The sequence below is a fragment of the Trichomycterus rosablanca genome, chromosome 23 (genome assembly GCF_030014385.1).
Source record: "Trichomycterus rosablanca isolate fTriRos1 chromosome 23, fTriRos1.hap1, whole genome shotgun sequence".
NCBI classification, from domain to species: Eukaryota; Metazoa; Chordata; class Actinopteri; order Siluriformes; family Trichomycteridae; genus Trichomycterus; species Trichomycterus rosablanca.
Window position 1 is genome coordinate 4,349,722 of NC_086010.1, and position 14,976 is coordinate 4,364,697.

Consider the following 14,976-nt stretch of genomic DNA (forward strand, 5'->3'; position numbering starts at 1 on the left):
TGATGAAAGTAAGCTGTACAAAATAAATGGCCAAAATTAATTGGACACCTGACCATGAACACATTTTTAGTAATTATATTAAATGTAAACTTATAGTTTAGCAGTGAAATACATCCTGCTTTGTCTGACAATCAAAATGTGACATTAAGATTACTAACCTCAGATCTATTTTTAAGAAAGTCTGAAAATAACTCAGTTTTACACAGTTGGTGAGCTTACTGCACTTTTAATGTTTTAAATATCACTTTAACTCAAGTTGTATATCAACTTACAAATACAAACATTTATACTACTATACTTCATAATCACAGATGCAATCAAATAATATTTTTGATTAATTCAGAATAACTAATGTAATTCCATTCCTGTGCACTGCAAACAGTTAATGCTCAAGCAACACAAACATTTTCTCTACCACACTTTTAAAATAATGTTTTTTCAACTTCAGTCGATCCCAGCTTTGAGCTTTTCAGCCATGGTGCTGTCATGTTTTGAGCCTCCTAGGCACGGCGGGCTCTTGGCCAGTGTGGGGTTGCTGCTCCACTGCTGTGGCGTCTTGGCCTGGATGGCAAGGGCATGAACACTGGTACTTAGTTCATGGCTCAAGGCCTCATTGACCAGGCGGTGGCGTTGCAACAGGGACTGACCATCAAAACGAGAGCTTACCACCAGCACCCTGAAATGAGACTCTGAGCCCGGCGGCACAGCATGCATGTGGCTCTCGTTCAGCACCTCCAGGTACTCGGGTTCAAAAGCCTGAGTGAGTTTAGAGCGGATGGAGGCCTCGATAGGCCGGTCAGCATCAGCTGCCATTAAATGGGCAGAACGTTTGGATAAAGCAAGTGCGAAGGAACAGGGACGGAGAACGTGGCGAGCATAAGCCAGCATCGGGGAAGCAGCAGCAAGGTGGTGGCCACAGCTGGCCTGCAAGCATAAATAAAATAAGAATATTATTATTATAACTCCAAAATAAGACAGAAGACAGTCATTCTAAATGTGGTGCCAGCAACAAATTGGAATTGTTTACAAGACCAAAATTAGTAAATGAATATTTTCAATATGCCAAAATTACTAAATAAAATACTTCTATGCCTGAAATTTGCATGCTAGGAAGCAATAAAGAAATTCAGTACCTATATCATAAACATTATATTAGGTACAGACTGTGGTATTTTGTAGTATAGATTAAGAGTGTGGTTTTATGAAGTATATATTAAGAGTGTGGTAATATGTAGTACTGACTGAGACAGTGTGGTAGTATATAGTATTGATTGAGACAGTGTGGTAGTATGTAGTATTGATTGAGACAGTGTTGTAGTATGTAGTATTGATTGAGACAGTGTGGTAGTATGTAGTATTGATTGAGACAGTGTTGTAGTATGTAGTATAGATTGAGACAGTGGGGTAGTATGTAGTATTGATTGAGACAGTGTGGTAGTATGTAGTATTGATTGAGACAGTGTGGTAGTATGTAGTATTGATTGAGACAGTGTTGTAGTATGTAGTATAGATTGAGAAAGTGGGGTAGTATGTAGTATAGATTGAGACAGTGTGGTAGTATGTAGTATAGATTGAGACAGTGTGGTAGTATGTAGTATTGATTGAGACAGTGGGGTAGTATGTAGTATAGATTGAGACAGTGGGGTAGTATGTAGTGTATATTGAGATAGTGTGATAATATGTAGCATAAATTAACAGTGTGGTAGTATGTAGTATAGACTGAGACAGTGTGGTAGTATGTAGTATAGGTGTAGTATAAATTGAGACAGTGTGGTAATTTGTAGTATAGATTGAGAAAGTGTGGTAGTATGTAGTATAGGTTGAGAGAGTGTGGTATGTAATATGTAGTATAAGTTGAGAGAGTGTGGTAGGTAATATGTAGCATAGATTGAGACAGTGTTGTAGTATGTAGTATTGATTGAGACAGTGTGGTAGTATGTAGTATTGATTGAGACAGTGTGGTAGTATGTAGTATAGATTGAGACAGTGTGGTAGTATGTAGTATAGATTGAGAAAGTGTGGTAGCAGGGCTCTAGACTAACGTTTTGCACTGGTTGCACTGGTGCACCTAACTTTTTTTCTTAGGTGCACCAGCACAAAAGTTAGGTGCACCCAAATTTTCGACCGCATCGCATTTAACACCGCAGTTTTACAGGTTCACTTTTTTTTTTTTTTTTTTTTTAAATCACTGTCCATACAGGCAATATTGACTTGGAAATAACTAACAATCTGGTCAACATGGCCTCGTCTGATGATCTGTTTGCTGCTGCCTGACAATGAAGGGCAGTGGGGAGAGGGGGACACTTGGGCAGTGCATTTATCGCGGCATGTAATGTGTTTTATAGATGCATTGGGCTTTTTCAGCCTTTCAATTCGAAATGTATTAGAACCAGTCACAAATATACTATTGCCGGCCACTGTCTTCTTTACAGTTAATTATAGTATTACAGACTAATTATAGCACACTTATGCAGTGCATTATATTATCGGCTTTACTGAATCTTTTACACAGATTCCCAAAATCGCTTGCGGTGCACTCACTGCGTATTTTGACTACATGTATTGTAATATATTTTGGTCTTTTAGTTATTTTTATATTTTACTTAACGAAAATATTGTCGTGTTTTTACTTTCACTATCGCGGCACTTTACCGCTAGCATTAGCCCCTTGCTACTGTAGAGGCTCGGCTCACCTAGCCGCTGTCCGGTGGGGATGCTGCGGGTCTTTTGCTGTGCGGTGGTGGAGGTGTGGGAATAAAGGCACACGGCAGGGTAGAGTCACTTTAACTGTTTAGTCAGGACTTAAGTGAGCGTTACAACACTTTACACCGCCGAGCTCCAGAACCCGAACTTCCATTCTGGGGACATCCGGCGAGTCTCATAGACAAAACTAAACTTACGGCAGAACGTCCGAACGCACCTGGTGCTGCATTCTGATTGGCTGAGCTGAATGTCGCTCACATATCACCGCTACAATATTGTCCCGCCCTTCACTATCTCTGATTGGTTTAGACCATGATATTGGCCTAATGTGTGTCTGTTGTTTTTTTTTTCCCTCGGACGCCTGGTCGCACCGGTGCGACCTGAGATTTTTTTTAGTCGCACCATTGAGAAATTAGGTCGCATGTGCGACCAAATTGGTCGCACTCTAGAGCCCTGGGTAGTATGTAGTATTGATTGAGACAGTGTGGTAGTATGTAGTATTGATTGAGACAGTGTGGTAGTATGTAGTATAGATTGAGACAGTGTGGTAGTATGTAGTATTGATTGAGACAGTGTGGTAGTATGTAGTATTGATTGAGACAGTGTGGTAGTATGTAGTATAGATTGAGACAGTGTGGTAGTATGTAGTATTGATTGAGACAGTGTGGTAGTATGTAGTATAGATTGAGACAGTGTGGTAGTATGTAGTATTGATTGAGACAGTGTGGTAGTATGTAGTATTGATTGAGACAGTGTTGTAGTATGTAGTATTGATTGAGACAGTGTGGTAGTATGTAGTATTGATTGAGACAGTGTTGTAGTATGTAGTATAGATTGAGACAGTGTTGTAGTATGTAGTATTGATTGAGACAGTGTGGTAGTATGTAGTATTGATTGAGACAGTGTGGTAGTATGTAGTATTGATTGAGAGTGTTGTAGTATGTAGTATTGATTGAGACAGTGTGGTAGTATGTAGTATTGATTGAGACAGTGTGGTAGTATGTAGTATTGATTGAGAGTGTTGTAGTATGTAGTATTGATTGAGACAGTGTGGTAGTATGTAGTATTGATTGAGACAGTGTTGTAGTATGTAGTATTGATTGAGACAGTGTGGTAGTATGTAGTATTAATTGAGACAGTGTGGTAGTATGTAGTATTAATTGAGACAGTGTGGTAGTATGTAGTATAGATTGAGACAGTGTTGTAGTATGTAGTATTGATTGAGACAGTGTGGTAGTATGTAGTATTAATTGAGACAGTGTGGTAGTATGTAGTATTAATTGAGACAGTGTGGTAGTATGTAGTATAGATTGAGACAGTGTTGTAGTATGTAGTATTGATTGAGACAGTGTGGTAGTATGTAGTATTGATTGAGACAGTGTTGTAGTATGTAGTATTGATTGAGACAGTGTGGTAGTATGTAGTATAGATTGAGACAGTGTTGTAGTATGTAGTATTGATTGAGACAGTGTGGTAGTATGTAGTATAGATTGAGACAGTGTTGTAGTATGTAGTATTGATTGAGACAGTGTGGTAGTATGTAGTATAGATTGAGAGAGTGTGGTAGTATGTAGTATAGATTGAGACAGTGCGGTAGTATGTAGTATAGATTGAGACAGTGTTGTAGTATGTAGTATTGATTGAGACAGTGTGGTAGTATGTAGTATTGATTGAGACAGTGTGGTAGTATGTAGTATTGATTGAGAGTGTTGTAGTATGTAGTATTGATTGAGACAGTGTGGTAGTATGTAGTATTGATTGAGACAGTGTTGTAGTATGTAGTATTGATTGAGACAGTGTGGTAGTATGTAGTATTGATTGAGACAGTGTGGTAGTATGTAGTATTAATTGAGACAGTGTGGTAGTATGTAGTATAGATTGAGACAGTGTTGTAGTATGTAGTATTGATTGAGACAGTGTGGTAGTATGTAGTATTAATTGAGACAGTGTGGTAGTATGTAGTATTAATTGAGACAGTGTGGTAGTATGTAGTATAGATTGAGACAGTGTTGTAGTATGTAGTATTGATTGAGACAGTGTGGTAGTATGTAGTATTGATTGAGACAGTGTTGTAGTATGTAGTATTGATTGAGACAGTGTGGTAGTATGTAGTATTGATTGAGACAGTGTGGTAGTATGTAGTATTGATTGAGACAGTGTGGTAGTATGTAGTATTGATTGAGACAGTGTTGTAGTATGTAGTATTGATTGAGACAGTGTGGTAGTATGTAGTATTGATTGAGACAGTGTGGTAGTATGTAGTATTGATTGAGAGTGTTGTAGTATGTAGTATAGATTGAGACAGTGTGGTAGTATGTAGTATAGATTGAGAGTGTGGTAGTATGTAGTATAGATTGAGACAGTGTGGTAGTATGTAGTATTGATTGAGACAGTGTGGTAGTATGTAGTATAGATTGAGACAGTGTTGTATTATGTAGTATAGATTGAGACAGTGTGGTAGTATGTAGTATTGATTGAGACAGTGTGGTAGGTAGTATGTTGTATAGGTTGAGACAGTGTTGTATTATGTAGTATAGATTGAGACAGTGTGGTAGTATGTAGTATAGATTGAGACAGTGTGGTAGGTAGTATGTTGTATAGGTTGAGACAGTGTGGTAGTATGTAGTATAGGTTGAGACAGTGTTGTAGTATGTAGTATAGATTGAGACAGTGTGGTAGTATGTAGTATAGATTGAGAGTGTTGTAGTATGTAGTATAGATTGAGACAGTGTGGTAGTATGTAGTATAGATTGAGACAGTGTGGTAGTATGTAGTATTGATTGAGACAGTGTGGTAGTATGTAGTATTGATTGAGACAGTGTGGTAGTATGTAGTATAGATTGAGACAGTGTGGTAGTATGTAGTATAGATTGAGACAGTGTGGTAGTATGTAGTATTGATTGAGACAGTGTGGTAGTATGTAGTATTGATTGAGACAGTGTGGTAGTATGTAGTATAGATTGAGACAGTGTGGTAGTATGTAGTATTGATTGAGACAGTGTGGTAGTATGTAGTATAGATTGAGACAGTGTGGTAGTATGTAGTATAGATTGAGACAGTGTGGTAGTATGTAGTATAGATTGAGACAGTGTGGTAGTATGTAGTATAGATTGAGACAGTGTGGTAGTATGTAGTATAGGTTGAGACAGTGTGGTAGTATGTAGTATAGATTGAGACAGTGTGGTAGTATGTAGTATAGGTTGAGACAGTGTGGTAGTATGTAGTATAGATTGAGACAGTGTGGTAGTATGTAGTATTGATTGAGACAGTGTGGTAGTATGTAGTATTGATTGAGACAGTGTGGTAGTATGTAGTATAGATTGAGACAGTGTGGTAGTATGTAGTATAGATTGAGACAGTGTGGTAGTATGTAGTATAGATTGAGACAGTGTGGTAGTATGTAGTATAGATTGAGACAGTGTGGTAGTATGTAGTATTGATTGAGACAGTGTGGTAGTATGTAGTATAGGTTGAGACAGTGGGTAGTATGTAGTATAGATTGAGACAGTGTGGTAGTATGTAGTATAGATTGAGACAGTGTGGTAGTATGTAGTATAGATTGAGACAGTGTGGTAGTATGTAGTATAGATTGAGACAGTGTGGTAGTATGTAGTATTGATTGAGACAGTGTGGTAGTATGTAGTATAGATTGAGACAGTGTGGTAGTATGTAGTATAGATTGAGACAGTGTGGTAGTATGTAATATAGATTGAGACAGTGTGGTAGTATGTAGTATTGATTGAGACAGTGTGGTAGTATGTAGTATAGATTGAGACAGTGTGGTAGTATGTAGTATTGATTGAGACAGTGTGGTAGTATGTAGTATTGATTGAGACAGTGTGGTAGTATGTAGTATTGATTGAGACAGTGTGGTAGTATGTAGTATAGATTGAGACAGTGTGGTAGTATGTAGTATAGATTGAGACAGTGTGGTAGTATGTAGTATTGATTGAGACAGTGTGGTAGTATGTAGTATTGATTGAGACAGTGTGGTAGTATGTAGTATTGATTGAGACAGTGTGGTAGTATGTAGTATTGATTGAGACAGTGTGGTAGTATGTAGTATTGATTGAGACAGTGTGGTAGTATGTAGTATTGATTGAGACAGTGTGGTAGTATGTAGTATTGATTGAGACAGTGTGGTAGTATGTAGTATTGATTGAGACAGTGTGGTAGTATGTAGTATAGATTGAGACAGTGTGGTAGTATGTAGTATAGATTGAGACAGTGTGGTAGTATGTAGTATTGATTGAGACAGTGTGGTAGTATGTAGTATTGATTGAGACAGTGTGGTAGTATGTAGTATAGATTGAGACAGTGTGGTAGTATGTAGTATAGATTGAGACAGTGTGGTAGTATGTAGTATAGATTGAGACAGTGTGGTAGTATGTAGTATAGATTGAGACAGTGTGGTAGTATGTAGTATAGATTGAGACAGTGTGGTAGTATGTAGTATAGGTTGAGACAGTGGGTAGTATGTAGTATAGGTTGAGACAGTGTGGTAGTATGTAGTATAGATTGAGACAGTGTGGTAGTATGTAGTATTGATTGAGACAGTGTGGTAGTATGTAGTATTGATTGAGACAGTGTGGTAGTATGTAGTATTGATTGAGACAGTGTGGTAGTATGTAGTATAGATTGAGACAGTGTGGTAGTATGTAGTATAGATTGAGACAGTGTGGTAGTATGTAGTATAGATTGAGACAGTGTGGTAGTATGTAGTATAGATTGAGACAGTGTGGTAGTATGTAGTATAGATTGAGAGAGTGTGGTAGTATGTAGTATAGATTGAGACAGTGTGGTAGTATGTAGTATAGATTGAGACAGTGTGGTAGTATGTAGTATAGGTTGAGACAGTGGGTAGTATGTAGTATAGATTGAGAGAGTGTGGTAGTATGTAGTATTGATTGAGACAGTGTGGTAGTATGTAGTATAGATTGAGACAGTGTGGTAGTATGTAGTATAGATTGAGACAGTGTGGTAGTATGTAGTATTGATTGAGACAGTGTGGTAGTATGTAGTATAGGTTGAGACAGTGGGTAGTATGTAGTATAGATTGAGACAGTGTGGTAGTATGTAGTATAGATTGAGAGTGTTGTAGTATGTAGTATAGATTGAGACAGTGTGGTAGTATGTAGTATTGATTGAGACAGTGTGGTAGTATGTAGTATAGATTGAGACAGTGTGGTAGTATGTAGTATAGATTGAGACAGTGTGGTAGTATGTAGTATAGGTTGAGACAGTGGGTAGTATGTAGTATAGATTGAGACAGTGTGGTAGTATGTAGTATAGATTGAGACAGTGGGTAGTATGTAGTATAGATTGAGACAGTGTGGTAGTATGTAGTATAGATTGAGACAGTGTGGTAGTATGTAGTATAGATTGAGACAGTGTTGTAGTATGTTGTATTGATTGAGACAGTGTGGTAGTATGTAGTATAGATTGAGACAGTGTGGTAGTATGTAGTATAGATTGAGACAGTGTGGTAGTATGTAGTATTGATTGAGATAGTGTGGTAGTATGTAGTATAGATTGAGACAGTGTGGTAGTATGTAGTATAGATTGAGACAGTGTGGTAGTATGTAGTATTGATTGAGACAGTGTGGTAGTATGTAGTATAGATTGAGACAGTGTGGTAGTATGTAGTATAGATTGAGACAGTGTGGTAGTATGTAGTATTGATTGAGAGTGTGGTAGTATGTAGTATAGATTGAGACAGTGTGGTAGTATGTAGTATAGATTGAGACAGTGTGGTAGTATGTAGTATTGATTGAGACAGTGTGGTAGTATGTAGTATTGATTGAGACAGTGTGGTAGTATGTAGTATAGATTGAGACAGTGTGGTAGTATGTAGTATTGATTGAGACAGTGTGGTAGTATGTAGTATAGATTGAGACAGTGTGGTAGTATGTAGTATAGATTGAGACAGTGTGGTAGTATGTAGTATAGATTGAGACAGTGTGGTAGTATGTAGTATTGATTGAGACAGTGTGGTAGTATGTAGTATAGATTGAGACAGTGTGGTAGTATGTAGTATAGATTGAGACAGTGTGGTAGTATGTAGTATTGATTGAGATAGTTTCTGCCTCTCCTGCTTTATATACTATTTATATACAACTTAAGTGTTATTTATATTTATTATAAAGGTGAACTGAATGAAATTCTGTGACCTAAATGTTACCGTATGTAATATTAAATAATGTAAACAAGCCAACAGTTAGCTGATATAACAGTGCCCCCAGGCAGATAATAACAGTGAAGCAAACACTAAACTTATATTAATACAGACATGAAAAACGAGTAATAAATAAATTAATAATTTAACTTTCTTACCTGACTTTTATTGAATCTGTTTTAACGGAGACTCCGCTGAATGTTCTTCTTCTTCTTCTTCTGTGATTTTTATTGGCAGTTTGCATTCTCTGTGCATTACCGCCATCCACTGGACTGATGTGTGATCACTTTAGGACTTCATGTTAATAAAGAAACAATAAGATTTATAGTCTCCTTGTGATTTGAGTTTCTTTAAGGAATTTCATGACCGCTTTGCTTGTGGATTCTGTTTCTAGATTTAATAAGTTATTCAGTGTTAACGGTTTCTTTATTGCCTTCTTTAATTCTTCTCTTTCTTTGGAATAATATCTGCATATAAGTAATACATGTTTTACAGTTTCTACCTCATTACAGTATGGGCACATCCCAGTGTCGTGTTTTCCTAAAATGTATAGGCCGCTGTTTAAACCTGTGTGCCCTATTCTTAGTCTAGTAATCCATGTTTCCTCCTGCCGTGAGAATGAGATGTTTTTCCTATTTGTTACCTTTTGCTGGATATTATACAAGTGTCTCCCTTTTCCTTCTTTACTCCATTTTTCCTGCCATACTTTTTGAATACCTTCTTTAATTATTGTTTTAAATTCTAATTTACTTAGTGGGATCTGTACTTCTACCTGTTCTGATTGTGTTGCTTCTTTTGCCAGCTTATCTACCCTTTCATTTCCCTCAATACCTATGTGTGCTGGAATCCAGGTGAACTGTAACTGTACATTTTGTTGATTTATTATGTAAATCATCTGATGTGCTTCATCAACCAAATCTTGTCTACTTGTGGATTTACCGGTTTGTATGCTTGTTAGAGCGGACATTGAGTCTGAACAAATTACTGTTTTATGGGGTTTAGCTTCTTCTACCCAGTGTAGTGCTAATATAATGGCCATCATCTCTGCAGTGAATATTGAGATGTGATCTGTGGTTCTCTTTTTTATTGTTCTGTTGTATTTGGGTACGCTGAATGTTCTTCTTTGTTTCCGTGTTTTTCACTTAAACAGCTCACACTGCCGCCTAGCGGTTATTATACAGAAACTGTCCAAATTTACCCTGCAGCCTGATAAACTTGCAGTAATACACGTTTGAAGTTTTTATATTTTCTGCATATTTCCACTTGATTTTATTTAATTTTTTTGTTACTTTTAGATTATTAAACGACCGTTTTTTTAAAGCAATGAGAAATAAGGTGTTCACTATTGCTGTGTAGAGACGAGAAACAGGTGGATTGTAGTGTATAATGAGTGGACTGAATGCAGTTAAACAAAAACCCAAATTTAGTCACAAATACTGAATGTATCGAGAAAAAGAACTGAGGTAAGATAGCATTTATATTGCCATTCACTATGATTAATCCACCTTTTTACCCAGAAAACAGATTAAATGTCTTATAAACGCTAACAGAAAGGACTGATAGGCAGACAGAAAGTTCACTAATATAGTATAAACACAAAGTTTACTGTTATAGTATAAATAACAAAGTTTAGTGTTAACTTTATCCAAAGCACTATAAGCTTATCCTAATAACCTGTTCCTTATAAAACAGTCAAAAGATGTTGATTATTTAGGCCTAAAACATAAAAAGGAAATAAGAGGGTTATTTGAATGTCTAAAAGCTTTTTATTATGTCAACAAAGGTGGCAAAAGTACAAAAATCTGATTAACTGAATATGAATTCAGCCATTAACCTTTATCTCTAACACTTACAACTTTTTGTTGTTGTTTGTCTAAACTGTATAGGTTTCTAAGTTCTAGATCTATAATTGTTCACAGGTAAGAATTCCAGTACTGTAAAATTATTAACTGTAAAATCCAGCAGTGAAGCCCCATTAATCATTTTCAAGATGCTGAAGTTGCTCATCACAGCTGATATTAAGAAGTGTGCTGATACAGAAATCATGTTTGTTCTAATTCAATTATAAAACCAATTAATTTATTTATTTATTCATTTATTTTTAGTAACTGCTTCATCCTTATAAGGTTCATGTTGGGTATTAAGAGTGAACATATATTTTGATGATTAAAACAGTAACAAACACAGAATATATAAATTATATGTAAATAATTACAAAGCCAATCATTTCATTTCAATGACATTGGTTTATTTTTCATACATATGTCTGGATTTAATCAAATTTTAGGATTAATTCCTAATCCCAGCACGACTCAAAAAGTCATTCACACACTTTAATACAGAACCATTTTGGTGTAACATCTCCATATTAAATGATAACATCTTCAGGTTATTATAATCATTCTCATGTACAAAAAATAAAATGAAGCACAAAATGAACAACATACAATAGCACTCGATTTCTCATGTTCAGCAGTTTTTTTTTTTGTTTTTTTTATTGTTGCACATATTTATACTTTTACATACAAACTACTACAACCTCTACAGCACAGTACAATGATCAGGTGATAAATTCTATCACATTTAAATTATGGCAATACATTTTCATGAACAAATGCATCAAAAGACCTGTTATATCTGTAGAACAATAGACATTGGCCTTCTATATATTTCTATAGACATTATTTTCTTTTAATTACAACACATCTGTTTGCATGTGGCCAGTTTATTTTTAGTGTGCTTTCTTTTCCCAATAATTTGGGGGCAGAGCAAAAAACGCATTAGTCACTTATTGCTTAGATTTTTGCACATAACTGACCGTGACTAAGTGAACGAGTTCAGAAATACAAAAGACCCTGTAACAAAAGACATTAAAAACAATAAATTGTACAACCAGAAACAACCTGAATAGTTCACAAATTCCAGGACTGCTTTTACATACAAATAATTCATAGCTTCACTGAGATCAGTTACTGTATTTAATTTCACAGCATACAACAGCAATATTGACACTTTGTTTAGAGGACAACACAACAAAAACGTGACACTTCAAAGATACATAGCTGTACAGGAACATGTTTTAGTGAGGAAACGGATGACGCACTTGGAAAGTCAAAATCCAATTAGGCAGTGATGATAAAGCTCTGTTTAAACTATTATAAATGACTAATGATTCAGATGAACTGATCATAGATTATAAAACACAAATAGTTTATGTTTCGTAATAAAATATTTTATAATACAAGTTCATAATGGAATATTTTGTGGCATCTTTTTCCAACTTTAGGCTTTTAGGTAATTTACTGGTTTATTACACTAGCTCACTGCTCACATCTCAATCGAGGTTCACATCTCAGTGGTGCTATTAACCAGTCAGGAGTCTATATGCGTGTGGGGGGGGCATTTCCTAAAAATTGCCATTAATACCTCAGTTACATAACACACGATGAGGTTGTTTTAAGTGTTGGTGGATATCCTCTTTTTGTTTTAATGTTTTTCACTGGCCAGAACCAGCTCGTGTGAATAATAATAAAAAGAATATCAGAATATATGAATTTAGGATTCATTTTGATAGTACTGTAAGAATGCTGTTTAAATGCTATTCATTTGTATATGAATGCCATTAAAAGAAAAAAATACACCGTTAAATATTTTAGGTGCCATATGCTTCATTTAGTCATCTACAAAAATCAGATACACTATTAAGTGAGGAATCTGAATAAATGCATGCAAATAAACCCATGCTTTTAGCGTTTTACCAATTATTTGCATAGGTAATTCATTTTAATTATGTATTATTGTTTAAATAAAATATAAAAACAAACAAAAAAACATTACATTACATATAAGCAATGTTAGACACTAAAAAGATTTAATTGTGTACCAGTGTGTTCTAATCCTGGCAGTGCATATTCAAAGTGAAGGGGAAACAAGTTGGGACTTTACATGGGACAGCAAGTATTCAACGAAATCTAACAAAAATTAATAAGCAAATTTAAACAACCAAAACATTTACAGATATAATAAAGTTATTACAGGCACTCACACACAGTTTTATGAAAAAGTCTGGGCAACCCTGTAGATAATACATGTTTTATTTTTTAAGTAAAATAACTTAAAACGTCCAAATATGTTAAAGTGTTACTCTTTCTTAGACAATTAACAAATCATGACATTTGACCAGGTGTGTCCAAGATTTGTAGCTACTGCTAATGTTTGTGCTGTCTGTGGTGGCTCATATTTAACAAACTTATTTAATATTGTAATGTTATACCACCAGTTAAATTAAAAGTCGCATGAATTCTAATTTGGCTTCTCAGACCAGGCTCACACTGTCCGGATAAAACTTGAGGATTTTATGTAATTTCTGCATCATAAATAAGATATTCTGGTCACATATGGGGCACAAAGAAAAACAATAGGATTTAGGATAATAGGATACCTCCAGTGTAACCGTGGCCTAGATGATCCTGAATTGAGGCGTATTTAGCAAAATATTTAAGGTACTGCTGAGTTGCTGCTGAAACTTGGTACAGTGAACTGAAATGTCAGATTGTGCTTCAGGTCATTCGCGTCGACTTCCAGAACTACTTTAATAAATTGTACAGGCTTAGTGTAAAGACGCATACTTTTATTTTGTAATCTGTGTTTGTCGTTCTGAGTGCATCTACAATATGGCTGCTATCCTACAAAATGGCAGTAAAGAAGAGCGTCACCTGCAAACAGAAGCTTTTGAGGCCAGGAATCTTGTTCGCTTTTATTTTTTACTAAAGAACCTGTGTAACTGATGGAAAGGCAGTCATTATAATTAGATCTGGTTAAAAGTACTCTATTAAAAATCATGAACTCGTTTTATATTTTTGTGCTCTTTGCTGTCTGTGATGCCCCCAATTTCAATTTGGTCTCCGTTCTGCATCAGATTTATCCGTCCTTTCATTAATGTCCATCATTTAAAGTAAGACCTTAATTAAAATGTCTTGGTGTTTCACTGTCATAAGTCTGAATGTGACGTTACAATACAATAAAAACTTCACCCTGCACGTGGCACTACACACACCCAACGTAAAAAATACTATAAAATCAAACTCTCATATAAATAAATAAATAAATACAGTTCTTCAACACTCGACATTTTACATGCAAGCACACACACACACACATCTGTAAACACACATGTACTGTACATCCACACACCTCTATCATTGTAAGCACAGGAAAGATCAGACGTGTGAATGAGCGGGATGTGTAGATTGCATTTCTAGGTTCTCTTCTCTCTGGTTTCTGAACATCTGGAGTTAAAAATACCCTAATAAACCGATATATTTATATATAATTATTTATATATACAGACACTGAGTGGAACCTATCTAAGACATTATGGTACTACTGTATGTCACCAAAAGCAAAAAAGGTAACTTTAGTTTTTTCTCTTATATATATATATTTATATATATATTTATAATAAATATTAGCTAGTGTTTGAACAGACAGACTAAACTGTATATTTATATACAGTACAGAATTTACATTATTTTCAAAATAAACCTATTGGATTCTGATAGTCTAACCAATCTTGCTTGGCTTGTGCTTGATATCATTTGTATTTTTTGTCTTTATTTAAAAAAAAAAGACATGCTGATCCAATATATTATCTTTCACTGTTCTTTCAGTGAGAAAAGAATTTGTGCAGGAGAGAAACGAAGGGTGGATTGAGGGTAATAAGTGTTTTGACAACTGTCGATACAAATGTATACAAATACACGGTTATTAACAGAAGACAGATATCATGGTCTGTCTTATTGTGTCATATTTTACATCCTCTAAAAAATCAGATGTGAGACAGAAGACGGGAACAAGATGGGTAGCACTCATTTCTGTATACTGATGCTGTAGCGTAGTGAATGCTCCATTTTGGTGATACGGTCCTTTACTGTAATAATATGAGCTGTTTAAATTCATGACTACTGCACTGGGTAGCTTATGCTAAGGCTGAGTGCTCTCTCTTTCTGTAAGGTGTGATTACCACTGGATAATATTTGTTTATAAGACTCTTACTGTTTTTAACTCCCCTTCCCCTAGATCTAATTGTTTTATTATTT

The 14,976-nt window shown here is 35.5% G+C and overlaps 1 protein-coding gene across 1 annotated transcript; it reads right to left on the reverse strand.

Moving 5' to 3' along the window:
- Positions 1-210: 210 nt before the first annotated feature.
- Positions 211-9,106, reverse strand: bola1 (bolA family member 1). The gene is made up of 2 exons (XM_062985883.1): positions 9,037-9,106; positions 211-924 (listed from the first exon to the last, which is right to left on the reverse strand). Exon 2 carries the CDS (start codon positions 886-888, stop codon positions 445-447), a length of 444 nt encoding a protein of 147 aa, XP_062841953.1. The 5' UTR covers positions 889-924; positions 9,037-9,106; the 3' UTR covers positions 211-444.
- Between the last annotated feature and the right edge of the window lie 5,870 nt (positions 9,107-14,976).

What these genes read in the sequence shown, in the direction of transcription:
- bola1 (XM_062985883.1), bottom strand. Translation starts at nt 888, where the DNA reads ATGCTGGCTTATGCTCGCCACGTTCTCCGTCCCTGTTCCTTCGCACTT.